The 20,488-nt window shown below is 41.2% G+C and overlaps 2 protein-coding genes across 8 annotated transcripts in view; one reads left to right on the top strand and one right to left on the bottom strand.

Moving 5' to 3' along the window:
* The window catches only part of NEMP2 (nuclear envelope integral membrane protein 2), a 34,804-nt gene extending 34,464 nt beyond the window's left edge, over positions 1 to 340 (top strand). For all 4 annotated transcript variants that reach the window (XM_070359715.1, XM_070359702.1, XM_070359686.1 and 1 more), the window contains one exon: positions 8 to 340. The gene's annotated coding sequence lies outside the window, so the exon portion shown is untranslated. The remainder of the gene's footprint in view (positions 1 to 7) is intronic.
* The window catches only part of MFSD6 (major facilitator superfamily domain containing 6), an 89,536-nt gene that overhangs the window by 2,544 nt on the left and 66,504 nt on the right, over positions 1 to 20,488 (bottom strand). For all 4 annotated transcript variants that reach the window (XM_070359652.1, XM_070359645.1, XM_070359657.1 and 1 more), the window contains 3 exons: positions 4,440 to 4,601; positions 3,503 to 3,601; positions 1,851 to 2,131 (listed from right to left, as the gene is read on the bottom strand). In XM_070359652.1, the coding sequence (XP_070215753.1) occupies positions 1,851 to 2,131; positions 3,503 to 3,601; positions 4,440 to 4,601 (542 nt within the window). The remainder of the gene's footprint in view (positions 1 to 1,850; positions 2,132 to 3,502; positions 3,602 to 4,439; positions 4,602 to 20,488) is intronic.

Here is a 20,488-nt window from a genome sequence, read left to right as displayed (position 1 = left end):
CTTTCAGGTAAGACAGAGGCAGCATGGGGAGAGCATCCTGAAGCAGCGACTTCAGGAAACAAGTAATCGAGGAATAAGGGTGGAACGGCTTACCTTTCATCTCCTTTCCTACGTGCAACTGCCAAAGCCGCATGAAAAACATAAACACTGTAAGCAGATGTACCTTGTGGATAAAGGATACATTACTACCAAAATGCCTGTTACTCTGAGGAAAACAGTCTACATCAGCAGATGCTTCCTGGGCCCCCACTGGCCATTGTGGCAAGTCGCTGGGTGAGCAGCATGGAATGGAAACTCATGCCGTTTGCTGAGGCCAGAGCATTCAAGGCTGGAAGGCACCTTGTCTAACAGGGAGTGAGGAAGGCGTTCTCGGCCTTGGAGATGGGACCAGGAAAAGAAAGGTCCTGAAATGAAGAATCCTGATGTGTATTTAACTAAACAAATAAGGTGGAACATCCATGTAAAAAAAAAAAAAAGTAAATGAGCCCCTATGTGACCAGCTGGTTTGAGGGAGTACCTATCACTCCAGAACATCACCTACACCATGTCTGTAAAATACCACATTCCTGGTTTCTGAAAATCAAAAAATATGTTTTTGTTTTTCTTTAATGGATTGCCCTCCAAACTAATACCCATCACTTCAAATAGCTGAGCACCAAAAAAAAAAAGTTTTATTTCTGTAATTGATTCTAAAATGTGAAAGAAAAAATCGTATGATGACTTCTTTATAAGTTATACCAGCTAGTTTTAATTAATCTTAACATACCAGAAAAAAATGTTTCATGATACTTAAGCTTCATAGGCTTCTGTGAAAATGAGGATAAGTGTCCGAAGTATGAAAACACTGCCGTTTGGGCAGAAGACCTCATTTTTTTCTCCTGCTTCACCTCCTTCATACGGTCTTCCACCCTCTTATCGTCCCTCTTGACTTGTGAGCAGAGGATTTGCATGAGTTTATCTTGATAGACCAGTAAGATCATACATGGACTAGACGTTACCAGCAAAGAATCAGATTTGGTTTAAGCTATAGAAATACTATGTTAGTTTACAAAATTGTGATAAATTAATGTATTTCAAATTAAAGAAATTATCAAAGTACTCTTTAAGTCTTTCTCCTTTATTTTTTTTCCTCCTATGTCCTCTGAAACTGCTCTAGATATAAAACTGACGATTCATCCCATGAAAGAGAATGATTTGATTAAAAGAACACAGGGACGTTAAACTCGTTACTTTGGCTAAACGAAGTCACACTTAATCATTTTCCAAAAGTATTAATATAGCTTCAGTGACAATTACCTACAATGTTTTATCCATGCGATTCGACTCTACTCAGGAGAGACCACAACTCTAAGGATAAGAAAAACCACACTTTTTATCTTTGAGGTGAGCCCACCAGCAAATCCACACTCCACTCAGTTGGGTATCCTATAAGATGCCTACAGTGGCTCAGAGTACTAACTAATTCATCAGATATTTATTGACATACTACTATATAGAAAGTCCCCACTAGAATTTTTAAATTAGAGATTAATATATATATAATCCACCAAGGCAAGAACCATATATCCACACAGTAACTAGTGTCCATCAACACAGACATTTTAAAGAAATATAGAAAATCAGAATGAACTTCTTTCAAGAAGTACTGTCTTCTCTGGAGGCCTTTCTGAACTGTGTAAGGCAGAGTTTTCCCTATGAGACCTTGTATACACCTCTGTAACACACTTGTCACGAAAGTACTGAAATTACCTGTCTGCATGTTTATTTCCCCCGTCAGACCTCCCAGAAGTTTCGCTGAACGAACATCTGGAACAACCAGGCCCATGTAAGGTGGGGCAGAGGACCTTTACCTGGAGAGGCTGTATCTCAGAAGCACGGCTGTCCCTCGTGAGCTGCATCAACTCTTTGATCTGGTAGAGTGCGTAGGCAAAGGTCACCCAGGGAGAGGAACTGACCCCCCAGGCTGGCTTGTTCACATCCTCCTGTTCTTCCTGGTGCTTGGTTTTCTTGGGGGGAAGTCTGGGCTCAGTGCGTGGCATAACATCTTCTGTCTGTTGCTGGACCAAGTCGATGGTTGCTATGGGAACAGGGCTAGAAGGAACAGGAATCCTTTCTGCCAACATCGTCTTGTCTGGAGAGAAAATCGTGTTTAAATCATTTGTCAGTTTTCTACATATTTAAACAGATGCATGTAAGTATATATAAATAGTAAAAAATAAACACACAACCTTGATAAGCCCATTCTAGTGTGCTTGGGAATGTCAGCAAGTTGCAGTGCAGCAAGGGAGGCTTCTCTACCTGGTGGAGATTACTGAGCAAATGAATGTGATGTCTGCCTTCCAGGTCTTACAGAGCCTAACAGACATGAACATATTTATGAAACGTATTGTTAATGTATCAGTATATCATATTTGTGGGGCATAGGTTATAGCTTCAGCCCACTTAAAGTAACTGAAATTGTAAAGATAAGCATCAAAATGGGAAAATCACATGACAGATGCTTTTATCAGACTTCTACTGAAGACATGGACCAAGCTATGTAGGAGATACGATGTGGTTAGGATTATGGTAGAACAAGACTGAGAAAAGTCAGCATTGGTCTTTCTGGCTGAGTAACTTGTTGGCATTAAAATTTGTCTCTGGGGTTTCTGTAACAAGTTACTTTTTCTCTTAATAGAAGCACTTTGAGTACTTGAGGCAAATGCTCCTCAAAGGACAAGACACCATAGAAGATGAGCCTGTTTCAGGACTCAGGAGCTGAGAAAGAATATTTGTTTTAATGGTTGGCCTTCTTCATTCAAAAACAAAAAGTTCACCGCCCAAATAAGTTGAAAACTTGTTTTCATCCACATATTATATTGGATATAACCTTAGTGTATAGTAATTTTAATGAAGTCCATATCTAATCTGCCTGCAATGCAGGAGACCTTGGTTCAATCCCTGGGTTGGGAAGATCCCCTGGAGAAGGGAATGGCAACCCACTCTAGGACTCTTGCCTGGAGAATCCCATGGACCAGGGAGCCTGGTGGGCCACAGTCCATGGGGTCACAAAGAGTCGGACACGACTAAGCAGCTACCATTTTCACTCTCATGCCTAATTAAGGGAAGACTTCAAATTAACGTTTAGGCTTTTTTTTTTTCAGATGAAGTTAAGGCACAGAGATGAATACCACTTCCTGTCCCTAATAGTAAAATGACTGTATAGTCCTTTATGTATTTAAAATTTAAATCTCTTTAGAATACCAGAGAAATTTAAAACCAATACTTTCCCCAGTACCTTGTACCATAAGACAAAACAAAAGGAAGAAAACCCCAAGTTATTTAAACAACCCGTATTCTTTTCAACACAGCAAGTGGCATCTCTCCAGCCGTGGTGCACACGAGCTCAGAGCCACGCAGGTCTGTGGCACATTGTTACCACCTCTGGGTTTCTCAGGGGTATGTGCAGAACTCCCCTTGGCTTCAGCCTTTAGAACCATTAAGGATCAATGAACATGTCTACCTTCTTCCTCATCTGGTACTGCCAGCCACTGGATCAGGGCAAAGAGCAGGAGGATCACCAGGCAGGCCATGCCAATTCCTCGGAAGGTTGCAGCAGCCCCTGTGAAAACAAGTGGCGCTCTAGAGAGTAGTTCCTGGAAAGGCGGGTAGCCCTCACCCAGGCCTGTAGATGTTCTAAAGCTGACAAAGGCAGCAGAGCAGAGAATGGCAAGTGGCCGTTAGCTTCATACCGAAGGAAAAACAAGTCTGGGTAGTTGTCAAGAGACCCAAGAGCTGGTATTGCATATCTGTCATTGATCAGACTGCATTTATAAAATAAAGGGACTGTCTCTGAGTGCCTTTTTAAAATGCAGTGGGCTCTCTTCTTCATAAAGGCCATCTACCTGTTATAAACAGTCCTATTAATCTGTAGTTAAAACAGCCAAGCTCAATAGGTGCTATAAATTCAGACATCTCTGAGCCCACCTTCTATAGATGACTGAGTAGTCCAAGATCCTGGAGCAGAATAATCCCACCTCCACCTCGGCCCCTGTATTTCCGGTAAGGGGGAGCTGATGGAGCAGACAGACTGTTACCACAGATGCAGGGAGGTCACCAAAGCCAGATGGAAAAACAGTGATGATTATCTTTTCTCCAGAATTTTCATCAACAGGTTTAGGGCACTTCACACCAAAAGCACGTGGGCTTATTCCTTTGTTTGGCTCCTCTGAGGTACCTGTGTTGCACTGCGGTTAACTGTCTGTCTGCTCTAATCCTCTTAACTACTGAAGCACACTGCACTGCAATTCTGACTACTGTGAAAGCTAGAAAAAGAATATGAAAACGAGAGTCTAGCTTCTGGCGATCTTCAGTAATAACCTGAGCGTTTATGGAGGTGTTGCTGAAAATTTTTAAGGTTTCATCAAAGAAGAAAGGGAAAGAAAGCGAGCCATTCTTACCAAAAAAGTTGACTAACACGCCTCCAATCATGGCACCACAGCCTCTCCCCAAACCCAGATGCAGGCCTTGCAGGATGCCCTGAGCAGACGTCCTCAGCTCAGGGGGAACCGCAGCACTGAGATAAGAAATGCAGGCCGCCCAGATGGCCGCGTGTGTCACTCCTGGGGAGAGAGGGGAGCAGGCGGGATGGCTGATCAGCACTCCTCAGGCTACTCTTTTGGAATGTGAGTTACTAATGAGGTACATACACATGTACACATACACACATATACACACATCTAACAAAGATGTATACTTTTTGTGGTAAAATACACGTAACAAAATTCATCATTTAACCATTTTTAAGTGTATGGTTAGGCGGCTTTAAGTACAATTCCAGTTTTGTGCACCCATCACTGCCATCCATCTCCAGAATTTATTTTCAGCACAAACTGAAATTCTGCACCTGTTAAACAACACCATCTCCAGGCCTTGAGAACCACCGTTTATTCTCTATGTGAGTATGACTGCTTGGGTACCTCATACTGGTGGGCTCATACAGGCTTGGTTCTTTGGTGTCTAGCTTCTTTCACTTAGCATAAAGCCTTCAGAGTTCGTCCATGTTACATGTGCCAGAATTTCCTTCCTTTTTATGGCTTATGGATATGTAGCCTTGCAACACTGTTTATCCATTGATCTCTTGAGGGATATTTGGGTTGTTTCCACCTTTTGGCTGTTGCGAATGCTGCTGCTGTGAACACTGAAGTGCAAGTGTCTGAGTCCCCGTGTCAGTTCTTTGGGGGTATATACCTTAAAGTGGAATTACTAGGTTACATGGTAATATATTTAACACTTTGAGGGTCTGTTTTCCACAGTAGCTGCACCCTTTTACATTCCCAGAAATGCCCACTAGAAATTCCCACTCAAGAATTTCAGTTTTTCCATATCTTACCAGATGTTATCTTCTGTGTCTTTATAATAACGATACTAATGGTTATTAGGGCTTCCCAGGTGGCACTAGTGGTAAAGAGCCCGCCTACCAATGCAGGAGACATGAAGAGATGCGGGTTCGATCCCTAGGTCGGGAAAAGCCCCTGGAGGCGGGCACGGCAACCCACTCCAGTATTCTTGCCCGGGGAATCCCCATGGACAGAGAAGCCTAGCAAGCTATAGTGCACACGGTTGCGTACTGTCAGACATAACTGAAGCGACTTAGCACAATGGATATGAAGTGGTATCGCACTGTGGTTTTGATTTGCATTCCCTAATAGCTACTGATACTGAATGTTTTTCATTTATTAGCCATCTATAAATCTTCTTGGAGAAAATCTATGCAAGTCTTTGCTCATTTTCAAATTGGGCTGTTTGGGTTTCTTTGCTGTTGTAGTCGTTTTTAAATATATTTTGGATATTAAAACCTTTTATTGGGTACCTATTTTGACATTAAGAACAGATACATAGATCAATGAAACAGAATAGACCTCAGAAATAAACCCATGCACATATAGTCGATTAGTCTACAACAAAGGAGGTAAGAATATACAGTGGAGAAAAGGCAGCGTCTTTACCGTGTGGTGTTGGAAAACATGAACAGCTACATGTAAATCAATGAAATTAGGACACTCCCACATACCATATACAAAATAAACTCAAAATGGTTTGAAGACCTAAATGTAAGACATGGCACCATAAAATTCCTAGAGGAGAACATAGGCAAAACATTCTCTGACATAAATTGTAGAAATATTTTCTTAGATCAGTCTCCCAAAGCAATAAAGAAATAAAAGCAATAATAAACAAATGGGACTTGATCAAACTTAAAAAGATTTTGCACAGAAATCATCAACAAAATAAAAAGACAACCTAAGGAATGGAAGAAAATACTTGCAAGTGATGTGGCCAACGAGGAGTTACTATCCAGAATCTCCAAACAGCTCATAAAACTCAATATTGTAAAAACAATCAAAGAATGGGCAGAAATCCTAAACAGACATTTTTCCAAAGAAGACATACAAATGGCCAACATACACATGAAAAGATGCTCATCATTGCTCATCATTAGAGAAATGCAAGTCAAAACCACAGAAAGGTATCACCTCACACTATTCAAAATGATCATCATTTAAAAAGTCTGAAAATGCTGGAGAGGGTGTTGAGAAAAGAGAGCTCTCCTACTCTTTGGGGGGAATGTAAACTTGTGCAGCCACTATGGTAAAAGAGGTTTGGAGGTTCCTTAAAATGCTAAAATAGAGCTAGCTTGTGACCCAGTAATCCAACTCCTGGATAATTATATGGAAAAGGCAAAAATTCTAATTTGAAAAGATATGTGTACCCTAATGTTCACAGCAACACCATTTACAATAGCAAGACAGAGAAGCAACCAAATGCCCGTCAGTGCATGACTGGCTCAAAAGATGTGGCACACAGATGCACAGTGGGATATAACTCAGCCAAAAAAATGAAACATTCCCATTGACAGCAACAGGCATGGGCCTAGAAGTGTTATAACGAAGTCAGGCAGATAAAGACAGTTACTATATGATATCACTTATATGTGGGATGTAAAAAATAATACAAATGAATCCATATACAAACCAGAAACAGGCTCACAGCCATAGAAAACAAACATACAGTTATCAAAGGGGAGAGGGAGGGAAGGGGGGGTACAAATTAGGAATATGGAATTAACAGATAAAACTACTATACAAAAAGCAGATAAGCAACAAGGATTTACGGTATAACAGGAAATTCAGTATCTTGTAATAACTTGTAATGAAATATAATCTAAAAAAATCACTTTGCTGTACATCTGAAAATAATGAAGTAAATCAAGTACGATTTTTAAAAATTATTTCCAATTTTTCCAGTATATTAGCACTATGATTAACATTTTCAGAGAGATAGCTTTTATGTATCTTATTTACATTGGCTATAATTCTATAAGTGGGGTTAATGACTCAAAGGATATAATCATTTTTTTCTTTTTTGCCTTTTAATATATAGTTCCAGTTTGTTTTCCAAAAGACTGCAGGGACTATTTACAATGCCTCATCACCAGTTTCATTATGTCTTCACCATTGGTTGGCAGGGAGAGGAGGATAAAGATAACAGGTTGGAAAAAAATTGATCATTAAGGTACAGCATCTACACACTAAATGAATTTAAGTCTTTATTAGAACACAGCTTTACATGGAACAGGAAGATACCATCACAGCAGGTTTATAAACAGCTGCAAAGGATTAAGAAGTCATCTGGTACTGCTTACATTAAGATATGGGCTTGCTCCTGAAAACTAATCTCACTTGGAGATAACATCATCAGAAAGTTTTAACCCATGTTTTGGAAAATTAAACTGAAAGAGTAATATTCATTTAAGATTTAATCTGACAATCTGCTTCTGGCCAAACTGGAATAACAGGTAATGGATTTACTTCCTTCTTGAAACAACCAAAAACTGGACAAAATATATGAAACAATAGTTCCTAAGACACTGGACGTCAGCAATAAGGGCAGTGATCTCTGAGAGACGGGAAACAGTGAGGGGCCCAGTGCACTGGGCCAGAGTCCGACAGCCGCAAGGCACAGAGGGGGCCAGCAAACTGAGGAGATGGGGCAGACAGTCTGGGAAGACGGGGCAGCCGGGACTCCCGGTCAGAGAGCCAGAGAGAGCGCGCCACAGGAACTCCAGAGGCCCGCAGATGGCTACCCTCAAATGTCCAGCAGAGTGCTGATTAACAGGTGCATGTGTTAGAAACCATCCAGAGCCAGGTAAAGCAATGCCCAAGACAATACAAAAAACACTCCTCAGAGCCCATCCAGGGCTGGGAATAGTACCTGTTTCTACCAGCCAAACTGGAAAAACTCGTGATTCCTGGGACTGCTAGATTCAGAAGGGTCTTGTTTTAGGACAACCAACAGGGACCTTCTGTACAGCACAGGGAGCTCTGCTTACTGTTCCACAGCAGCGAGGACAGGAGGGGAGTTCGGGGAGAATGGGTACATGTATGTATGTGGCTGAGTACCTTTGCTGTCCACCTGAAACTCTCACAATTGTTGTTAATCAGCTACACTAATGCAAAATAAGGTTTTTAAAAGACACTGAGGATAAAAACAAACAAACAAAAGGTCATGTGTTAGTATTACGAAAGAGCCCTAGTTTAAACAACGTTCTGGTCCCATCTAAGTAATGTTTAAAAGCAAGACTCAAGAGGGTCATACTCTTTCTAAGTTTAGGTATGTTCCAGAACAAAGCTCAAGAATATTTGTAGGAAAGCAAAAATATTCAGCACCTAAGGTAAAATTCACAGTGTTGAGCATGTAATCAAATACATTGCTATTCAGTTGCTAAGTTGTGTAGGCCTCTGACACCCCATGGACTGCGGCACACCAAGCTCCTCTGTCCTCCACTATCTCCCAGAGTTTGCTCATATTCACGTCCATTGAGTCGATAATGCTGTCTAACCGTTTCATCCTTTGTTGTCGCCTTCTCCTTTTGCCTTCAATCCTTCACAGCATCAGGGTATTTTCCAGTGAGTCAGCTCGTTGCATCAAGTGGCCAAAGTATTGGAGTTTCAGCTTCAGCATCAGACCTTCCAATGAACAGCCAGGACTGATCTCCTTTAGGATGGACTGGTTGGCTGTCCGAGGGACTCTCAAGTCTTCTCCAACACCACAGTTCAAAAGCAACAATTCTTCGGCGCTCAGCTTTCTTCACAGTCCAACTCTCACATCCATACACAACCACTGGAAAAACCATAGCTTTGACTAGACTCTCAAGAGTCTTCTCCAGCACAATTTGAAAGGATCAATTCTTTGGTGCTCAGCCTTCTTTATGGTCCAACTCGCATCTGTACATGACTACTGGAAAAACCAAAGCTGTGACTATATGGACCTTTGTCGGCAAAGTGATGTCTCTGCTTTTTAATACACTGTCTGGGTTTGTCATAGCTTTCCTTCCAAGGAGCAGCGTCTTTTAATTTCATGGCTGCAGTCACCATCTGCAGTGATTTTGGAGACCAAAAAAAATAAAGTCTTTACTGCTTTCACTTTTCCCCTTCTATTTGCCATGAAGTGATGGGACCAGATGCCACAATCTTAGTTTTTGAATACTCAATCATAGGCTAGCTTTTTCACTCTCCTCTTTCACCTTTATTATGAAGCTCTTTAGTTCCTCTTCACTTTCTGCCATTATAGTGATATCATCTGCATATCTGAGGCTTTTGATATTTCTCCCAGCAATCGATTCCAGCTTGTGATTCATCCAGCCCAGAATTTCACATGTTGTACAATTCATATAAGTTAAATTAACAGGGTGACAATAGATAGCCTTGTCATACCGCTTTCACAGTGTTGAACCAGTGAGTTGTTCCATGTCTGGTTCTGTTAGGTTGGTGCAAAAGTAACTGCAGTTCTGCACTGTAGAACTTTACCATTTGATATTAGAATACATTCTTAAATATATGTGGTTATGTTATACATCATTTTAATGGGTGTTTCTCGCTTCATTTTTTTGCCAATGACATTATTTGCTGTTTATACTTAGGGAAATGATGTTAGACAAAAAGCAGATTTTATCAGTTTCTTGATTCAAGTTCAAAATGAGTCATAAAACAGCAGAGACACTCACATCACCAATGCATTTGGCTCAGAAACTAACGAATATACAGTGCTGTGGCGGTTCAAGTTTTACAAAGGAGACAAAACCCTCAAAAGATGAGGAGTGCAATGGCCTGCCATAGGCAGCTGACAACAACCAAGAACCATCATCGAAGTTGTAAAAGAACTCAACGTTGACCATTCTATGGTCATTTAGTATTGAAGCAAATTGGAAAGGTGAAAAAGCTCCATAAGTGGTTGCCTCATGAGCTGACCAAAAATTTTAAAAAATCGTTCTGAAGTGTCATCTCATATTCTGCAAAATAGCAAGCCGTTTCTCCATCAGATTGTGACAAAAAGTGGATTTTATATGACAGCTGGTGATGGCCATCTCAAGGCTTGACCGAGAAGCTCCAAAGCACTTCCCAAAGCCCCAGACTTGCACCAAAAAGATCATGGTCACTGGTGGTCTGCTGCCAGTCTGATCCACTACAGCTTTCTGAATCCTGGTGAAACCATTACCTTTGAGAAGTATGCTCAGCAAATTGATGAGATGCAGTAAAAACTGCAATGACTGCAGTTGGCATTGGTCAACAGAAGGGGCCCAGTTCTTCCCCGTGACAACGCCCGACAGCATGCCGCATAATCAACGGTTCAAGAGTTGAACAAATTGGGCTCTGAAGTTTTGCCTCAGTAGCCAGATTCACCTGACCTTGCATCAACCGACTACCCTTTCTTCAAGCATCTCGACAACTTTTGGCAGGTAAAAGCCTTCCACAACCAGCAGGAAGCAGAAAATGCTTTCCAAGAGTTAACTGAATCCTGAAGAGAGGGTTTTTATGCTACAGGAATAAACAGATTTATTTCTCATTGGCAAAAATGTGTTGACTGTAATCATTATTATTTTTATTAATAAAGATGTTTTAAGCCTAGTTAAAATGATTTCAAGTTCACGGTCCGAAACTGCAATTACATTGCACCAATCTAATAAATGTTACTTCTTGACCACATACAGGTTTCTCAGGAGACATGTAAGGTGGTCTGGTATTCCCATCTCTAAGAATTTTCCACAGTTTGTTGTGACCCACACAGTCAAAAGCTTTAGCGTAGTCAATGAAGCAGATTTTTTTCTGGAATTCACTTGCTTTTTTTACTATCCAATGGACATTGGCAATTTGATCTCTGGTTCCTCTGCCTTTTCTAAACCCAGCTTGTACATCTGGAAGTTCTTGGCTCACATACTGCTGAAGCCTAGCTTGAAAGATTTTGAGCATTGCTAGCAGAGCCTGGTGGGCTGCCATCTATGGGGTCGCACAGAGTCGGACACGACTGAAGCGACTTAGCAGCAGCAGCAGCAGGTGAAATGAGAGCAACTGCATGGTAGTTGAAACATTCTTTGGCATTGCCCTTCTTGGGGATTGGAATGAAAACTGACCATTTCCAGTCCTGTGGCCACTACTGAGTTTTCCACATTTACTGGCATATTGAGTGCAGCACTTTAATGGCATCATCTTTTTAGGATTTTAGATAGCTCAGCTGGAATTCTGTTACCTCCACTAGCATTGTTCATAGTAATACTTCTTAAGGCCCACTTGACTTCACACTCCAGGATGTCTGGCTCTAGGTGAGTGACCTCATCATCATGGTTATCCGGGTCATTAGGACCTTTTCTATATAGTTCTGTGTATCTTGTCACCTCTTCTTTATCTCTTATGCTTCTATTAGGTCCTTACCACTTCTGTCCTTTATCATGCCCATTCTTGCATGAAATGTTCCCTTGGTATTTCCTGAAGAGATCGCTAGTCCTTCCCATTCTACTGTTTTCCTCAATTTCTTTGCATTGTTTATTTAAGAAGGCCTTCTTATCTCCCCTTGCTATTCTCTGGAACTCTGTATTCAGTTGGATATACTACTCTTTCTCCTTTGCCTTTGCCTTCTCTTCTTTCATCAGCTTTTTGTAAAGCCTCCTCAGATAACCACTTTGCTTTTTTGCATTTCTTTTTCTTTGGGATGGTTTTGGTCACTGCTTCCTGTACAATGTTATGAACCTCCATCCATAGTTCTTCAGGCACTCTGAATATCAGATCTAATCCCTTGAATCTACTTGCACTTCCACTGTATAATCATAAGGGATTTGATTTCGGTCGTACCTGAATGGCCTAGTGGTTTTCCATACTTTCCTCAATTTAAGTCTGAAGTCTGCAATAAGGTGCTCATGATCTGAGCTGGTCAGGTTCAGGTTTTGTTTTTGCTGACTACAGTACAGAGGCTCTCCATCTTCAGCTGCAGAGAATAGAATCCATCTGATTTTGGTACTGACCATCTGGTGATGTCCATGTACAGAGGCATCTCTTGGGTTGTTGGGAAAGGGTGTTTGCTAAGACCACCATGTTCTTTTGACAAAACTCTGTTAGCCTTTGCCCTGATTCATTTTGTACTCCAACACCAAACCTGCTTGTTATTCCTGGTAACTCTTGACTTTCTACTTTTACACTCCAGTCCCCTATGATGAAAATGACATCTTTTTTGGGTGTCAGTTCTAGAAGATGTTGTAGGTCTTCATCAGTTCTGTAGCTCAGTCATGTCCGACTCTTTGAGACCCCATGGACTGCAGCACGGCAGGCTTCCCTGTCCATCACCAACTCCTGGAGCTTGTTCAAACTTATGTCCATCAAGTCGGTGATACAATCCAACCATCTCATCTTCTGTCGTCCCCTTCTCCTCCCGCCTTCAATCTTTCCCACCATCAGGATCTTTTGCAATGAATCAGTTCTTCACATCAGGTGGCCAAAGTATTGGAGTTTCAGCTTCAACATCAGTCCTTCCAATGAATATTCAGGACCGATTTCCTTTAGGATGGACTGGTTGGATCTCCTTGCAGTCTAAGGGACTCTCAGGAGTCTTCTCTAACACCACAGTTCAAGTATCATTTCTTCAGTGCTCAGCATTCTTTACAGTCCAACTCTCACATCCATACATAACTACTGGAAAAAACATAGGTTTGACTAGACGGACCTTTGTTGGCAAAGTAATGTCTCTGCTTTTTAATTATGCTGTCTAGGTTGGTCACAGCTTTTCTTCCAAGTAGCAAGCATCTTTTAATTTCATGGCTGCAGTCACCTTCTGCAGTGATTTTGGAGCCCAAGAAAATAAAGTCTGTCACTGTTTCCATTGTTTCCCCATCTGTTTGCCATGAAATGATGGGACCAGATGCCATGATCTTAGTTTTTGTAGGTCTTCATCAGTTCAGTTGCTCAGTCATGTCTGATTCTGTGCGACCCCATGGATGGACTGCAGCACTCCAGGCTGTTCTTCACCATTTCCCATAGTTTGCTCACACTCATGTCCATCTAGTCACTGATGCCATCCAACCATCTCATCCTCTGTCATCCTCTTCTTCTTTGAATGTTGAGTTTTAAGCCAACTTTTTCATTTTCCTCTTTCACTTTCATCAAGAGGTTCTTTAGTTCTTCTTCACTTTCTGCCATAAGGATGGTGTCATCTGCATATCTGAGGTTATTGATATTTCTCCCAGCAATCTTGATTGTAGCTTATGCTTCATCCAACTTGGCATTTTGCATGATGTACTCTGCATATAAACTAAATAAACAGGGTGATAATATACAGCCTTGATGTACTCCTTTCCCAATTTGGAACCAGTTCCATGTCCAGTTCTGTTGTTCCATGTCCAGTTTTAACTTGCTTCTTGACCTGCATACAGGTTTCTCAGGAGGCAGGTAAGGTAGTCTTATATTCCCATCTCTTGAAGAATTTTCCACATTATGTTGTGATCCACACAGTCAAAGGCTTTGGCATAGTCAATAAAGCAGAAATAGATGTTTATATGGAACTCTCTTGTTTTTTTGATGATCCATTTTCAATGTTGGCAATTTGATCTCTGGTTCCTCTGTCTTTTCTAAATCTAGCTTGAACATCTGGAAGTTCACAGTTCATGTACTATTGAAGTCTGGCTTGGAGAATTTGAGCATTACTTTGCTAGCATGTGAGATGAGTGCAGTTGTATGGTAGTTTGAATGTTCTATGGCATTGTCTTTCTTTGAGATTGGAATGAAAACTGACCTTTTTCAGTCCTGTGGCTACTGCAGAGTTTTCCAAATTTGCTGGCATATTGAGTGCAGCACTTTCACAGCATCATCTTTCAGGATTTGAAATAGCTCAACTGGAATTCTATCACCTCCACTAGCTTTGTTCATAGTGATGCTTCCTAAGGCCCACTTGATTTCACATTCCAGGGTGTCTGGCTCTAGGTGAGTGATCACACCATCGTGGTTATCTGGGTCATGAAGATCTTTTTTGTACAGTTCTGTGTATTCTTGCTACCTCTTAATATCTTCTGCTTCTGTAAGGTCCATACCATTTCTGTCCTTTACTCTGCCTATCTTTGCATGAAATGTTCCCTTGGTATCTCTAATTTTCTTGAAGAGATCTCAGGTCTTTCTCATTCTACTGTTTTCCTCTATTTCTTTGCACTGATCACGGAGGAAGGCTTTCTTATCTCTCCTTGCTATTCTTTGGAACTCTGCATTCAGATGGGTTTATCTTTCCTTTTCTTCTTTGCCTTTAGCTTCTCTTCTTTTCTCAGCTATTTGTAAGGCCTCCTCAGACAACCATTTTGCCTTTCTGAGTTTCTTTTTCTTGGGGATGGTCTTGATCACTGCCTCCTGTACAATGTCACGAACCTCTATCCATAGTTCTTCAGGCAACCTATCAGATCTAAAGCCTTGGGTCTATTTGTCACTTCTACTTTGTAATCATAAGCTCTAGACAGTCAGCAAAAACAAGGCCTGGAGTTGACTGTGCCTCAGATCATGAACTCCTTATTGCAAAATTAAGAATTAAATTGAAGAAAGTAGGGAAAAACCTCTAGACCATTCAGGTATGACCTAAATGAAATCCCTTATGATTATACAGTAGGTCTCTATAGAACTGGTCAACTTTAGCTTCTTCAGCATCAGTGGTTGACCATAATAGAATAAACATTATTTTCACTGGGTATATTAGATTATATGCCTTGAGAAATACCACAATAATTTTTCTTATGTATGTTTCAGTAATCATTTAAAGTAGGTTGTTTTTTAACTAGAAAGATGAGCTAGATGATTAGAGGCAGTATGCATACTTAATTAATTTCAACAGAATTCAAATGAAATATTTGCTTTATCGGGCTTAACAACTACAGTACCTTAGATAATGCCAGCCTTCTCCAAATTGAACAATGCCTGGATAGAATCTTGATTATAAATGTTGACAGTAGTATACAATTTAAATATTATTATATATATATATCTATTTAAACAATAATTTTTAAAGATGCTGCTAACTTTTCAGATATGACTGTTTTTTCATTAGCACTTAGGGAAAAACCTCAAAACTATTCCAATAAATAAAATGAAATTCATTCAAAATCAATTCTAATTAATAACCAGCATAGGTTTTGGAAGTCATTTCTTAAAGATGAATCATCAAAGACCTGAAACCACATGAGATGGTTTAAAATTAGTTTTAATGGTGATGCCAACTCGATTGTTATGTCTGTGTTTCAGCAATCAATTACAGGATTTACAAGGAGACATAGATGGGTCTACGTATTTATATGATGCTCAGTGTGTCTGACTCTCAACCTCATAGACTAGCCCGCCAAGCTCCTCTGTCCATGGGGATTCTCCTGGCAAAAACAGTGGAGTGGGTTGCCATGCTCTCCTCCAGGGGATCTTCCCAACCCACGGATCAAACCCAGGTCTCCCACATTGCAGGTGGATTCTTTACCATCTAAGCCATCAGGGAAGCCCTTTATGTTACCAAATGGTAACAAATGTATTTTTGCTATAATTCTATATCAAATATAATTCTAGCAGTTATTCTCTTAAATGTGAAGGCTTGGACACACACAAAATCTTTCAGTAATAAAGAGTTTGTTTTCTTTCTTTTTTTTTCCAGTTCTAAGGCAATGGCACCCCACTCCAGTACTCTTGCCTGGAAAATCCCATGGGCGGAGGAGCCCGGTAGGCAGCAGTCCATGGGGTCACGAAGAGTCAGACATGACTGAGCAACTTTACTTTCACTTTTCACTTTCATGCATTGGAGAAGGAAATGGCAACCCACTCTGGTGTTCTTACCTGGAGAATCCCAGGGACGGGGGAGCCTGGTGGGCTGCCGTCTATGGGGTCGCACAGAGTCGGACACGACTGAAGTGACTTAGCAGCAGCAGTAGCAAGGGCTTTCTAAAACTTTGAGTCTTTTAGGATAATTAAAGCATTTTCCAGCAGGATGACTGAAAATTAGGATACTTTTAAACTAAATTTGTTGGCTGGTATTAAGTGGCAGTTATAAAAAACTCTCTATAGTTAGAATTCTAGAGTTTCCTTATTGCTTTTGGGGACTGATTAGATAATTGGAAACTACATTCTTTAAAGCAACTCAGGGCTTTAACTGAAGGGAAAAATAGTAAAGCATTTAGAGAAAAAATTTTCTCTGGTACTAAAAGCAGAATGAAAGCAATTCTGTCTATATGCTCCAACATTTTCCAAGGTAGATGTAGAATTAAAATTGGTTCATCTGAAATACCTTATTTCAAAATATCATGTAAGTGGAAGAATCCATATTACTTCCAAGAACTAGCAAATCTAAATCCACAAGAGAGCATTCAGTTGGTAACAACACCTTGTATACAAAAGACTATTGTGGAGTTGTAGCTCTTGTTCTTAAACTAATGCAGACTTCTAGTAATTCTATTAATAATCTGAAACACTTGCCAATATTTTTACTACACTTGTGTTCTAGTCCTCTAACTTTGAATCATAAAGCAATCTAAAAATCTAAAAAAAGAATCCATTTTCCATATTTGTAAAATTGTATTTTAGGTATAAAAAAACTTTCCTTTAAAATTTAAAGGGTAAGAGATATCATAAGCAGGAAAAAGAAAAGGTTTCTTATGTGCTTGCCTTTTTATTAGATAACTATGAAAAGGAATAGATGATTATTCTCTACATAATGAAATAAGCTAATGTATTCAGTGGCATGGGTAAATATGTTTATACTAGAGTTACCCATTTTTAAACCTTGTAGTATGAGATAACTAAGTTGGTGGATCAAACAGGACAAATTAAAAGATGTTACCTCCCTGACTGATAATAGTAACAAAGGCACGTGAACTGATTCTCCTTGCAATATGTATTACTCTTCCTTGACAACTTGTCATCAAACCACTGGTAATTTTGAGTGGCAATTCAACACCAACTCACATAACAGGTGCTTAATAAAGGTGTTTGGCAATTCAACACCATAGGTTAACTGACAACTAGTGATTCTCCAAGATCACACAGGTCATGGAAACTTAGCTTCTCAGCCTTTTTCCCTTCCCTGGGTCCCTCAGGATCACCTTCAAGGCTAACAGAAATTTAGAGATACTTTCACACCACCTGCTGCCAGGACCTTAGCTGTTTGTGAATACACTACATTTCAGTAACCTTGAACCACTGGAAAGAATTAAGATGAATGTTTAACTTTTCCCATTAATAATGATAATTTTTAAGTCTGTGGTGGCTTAGTGGTAAAGAACCTGCCTGCCAATGCAAGAGACGTGGGTTCAATCCCTGGGTCGGGAAGACTCCCTGGAGAAGGAAATGGCAATCCACTCCAGTATTCTTGCCTGGGAAGTCCCACGGACAGAGGAGCCTGGCGGGCTACATCCATGGGATCACAAAAAGAGTCGGACATGACTTAGTGACTAAACAACAACAACAATAATTTCCATTAATGTTATTACAGCAGCTTACTCTACCAGGAACTGTGCTAAGTATTTTATATAGCATTATCTCATCTGTTGTTCTTAGTAACAGGTACCATTTTTTTCTTCATTTTCCAAAAGGGAAACCAAGGGACAGAGATTAAAGTGCCTTCTCCAAAGTGATACAGACATCAGGGTAGTGGAACAGAATTTGAAGCACTTCAGTGCTTAAGAAATAAACTGTACCTTCTCATAACTATTGAAAATATTCCATAATAGTGTGTGTTAGCCGCTCAGTCGTGTCCAACTCTTCGTGACCCTATGGACTGGACCCCGCCAGACTCCTCTGTCCATGGGGTTTTCCAGGCAAGAATATTGGAGTGGGTTGCCATTTCCTTCTCTTTATTATTCTATAATAAAGGTAATCATCTAATTTGAGAGGTTTTATTGATAATATCAAACATGCCCAACAACCTATCAATTTTTTTCAAGTATATTCTCACTACCTTCCTCTCTTCCCTTCTAAAAGTGCTCAGACCACACATAATATCGAGTTTTTTATCTGCTCCAGAGAACTCCATACCTTATAATCTCAACATTCCCACCTGATTCTGCCACATGAAGTTCAAGATTGTTCAGTCTTGGCTCACAAACATGCTCTATTACAATACATGGCAGGTATGAACAAGAAAAAAATCCTTCTTCCCAAGTAGACAGCTGCTCTTTGTACAATGCTGCTTGGCTTGGGGAAATCACATCATAATGGCAGGGAGGGGTGAGAACTGACAAAGCACTGGGGAACTAGGGTGGTTTTGTTTTTCTTGCTCTGTCACTGACATGCGCTTACTCAACAAAACAGACACATCCCTTTAGCACTGGCACACTAGATCACCTGTGACAAACCTTTTCCATGCACGGACCAAAGCAGACATTTCAATTAGTTCACTGGACCATTCAAACGTTGAGATTAAAAGACGTTTCTGAGAGATCAACGTGGTGAAAATCAGTAAGAGACTCTTCTTCAAAAAACAACACAAGAAAAAGAAAAACCAAACAGAACCACCGTTGGGCAGGCAATAAAAAAAGGAGTCAGTACTGGTTACGGTCGTGCTGCTGTGGTGAGAGACAGGCCTCGGAGCCTTAGTGGTCTCACCCACTGTGCGGTTTCTTGCCTTGCTCACGTCAAGTCCAGTGGGCAAGGAGCCCCTCAGGGCCCCGAGGCGGGCTCACTGCTGCGCTCCACACACGGGCACCTGGGCAGCAGTGCCCGGTGGAGGAGGGAGGAGAAGATGACACGGGGAAGCCTTTAGAGGGGGTTTACAAGCGACACGTCATTCCTGCTTACTACCAGTCAGTCATCTGCTCATACCTAACTGCCACGGAGACAGGCAGGTGGAGTCCAGCATGTGTCTATGAAGAAAGGGACACAGCAGGTAAACAGCAAGCCAGTCTCTCTGCCGAAGTCAGGGCCACCAACAGCAAGGGACCTTCCAAAGAGAGAAGAGGACCCCACCAAGAACAGTGGTCCTAGCAGAAGCTTCAAGAACCTTCTGCGTCTTACATGAAGGTAACTTTATGAATGGCAGGCGACAATCGATGCTCCCAAGCCCACCAACATACTTAAGAAACCGCTGCAAGAATCTGCTTCATTTATTCCTTCACGAGCACTTACTGAGCAGCCAGACTAGGTGCCAGAGGCCCTGCTCTGCACTGAGACTGTGGCGATACACAGAACATATCTCTAAGCACTACAGAGCTTACAGTCTCGAGGATGGAAGGGGATAGGATGCACTTGAAGGAGGAGCTGACCGAGCTCCCTGAGGAGAATGAACAGGCTAGGGCCTGGCTCAGGGCTTCACAGATACTGGCAACTGAGCAAAAGAGCTGGAATGAAACTCAGCAGGCAGTGGCCTGCGGGCTGGGATGTGAGGAAAAAGCATTTGTGGAAAAAAAAGGTACCCTGGGTAAGGATGGAGAAAACTAACTCCCATGTGTGAGTGAAAGTGGAAAATGAAGCTTCTATAAACTTCACTTTGCAAAAAAAAAAAAAAGACTTATAAGTTGCTTTTTTTAAATAAAAAAAAAAAAGGGTCTGTAGTTAATACACCAATGTTTTGGGGGCCTTTGTGAATTTTACATGCTGGCATAATAACCTTGCGTGTGTGCTAAGTTGCTTCAGTCATGTCCGATTCTTGGTGACCCCACGCACTATAGCCCACCAGGCTCCTCTGTCCATAGGATTCTCCAGGCAAGAGTACTGGAGTGGGATAGCATGCCCTTCTCCAGGGGATCTTCATGACCCAGGAATCAAACTCGAGTCTCTTACCTTTCCTGCATTGGCAAGCGGGTTCTAAATCACTAGCGCCACCTGGGAAGTTATTATACCCTTCAGCTCAGATCAGTTCAGTCGCTCAGTCATGTCCGACTCTTTGCGACCCCATGAACCACAGCACGCCAGGCCTCCCTGTCCATCACCAACTGCCAGAGTTTACCCAAACTCATGTACATTGAGTCTGTGATGCCATCCTATCATCTCACCCTCTGTCATCCCCTTCTCCTCCTGCTCTCAATCCCTCCCAGCATCAGGGTTGTTTCAAATGAGTCAGCTCTTTGCATCAGGTGGCCAAAGTATTGGAGTTTCAGCTCAGCATCAGTCCTTCCAATGAATACCCAGGACCGATCTCCTTTAGGATGAACTGGTTGGATCTCCTTGCAGTCCAAGGGACT

This window comes from Bos mutus, chromosome 2 (assembly GCF_027580195.1).
Source record: "Bos mutus isolate GX-2022 chromosome 2, NWIPB_WYAK_1.1, whole genome shotgun sequence".
NCBI classification, from domain to species: Eukaryota; Metazoa; Chordata; class Mammalia; order Artiodactyla; family Bovidae; genus Bos; species Bos mutus.
Note: the sequence above shows the minus strand (reverse complement) of the source record. Positions and strands in the feature narration are given on the sequence as shown.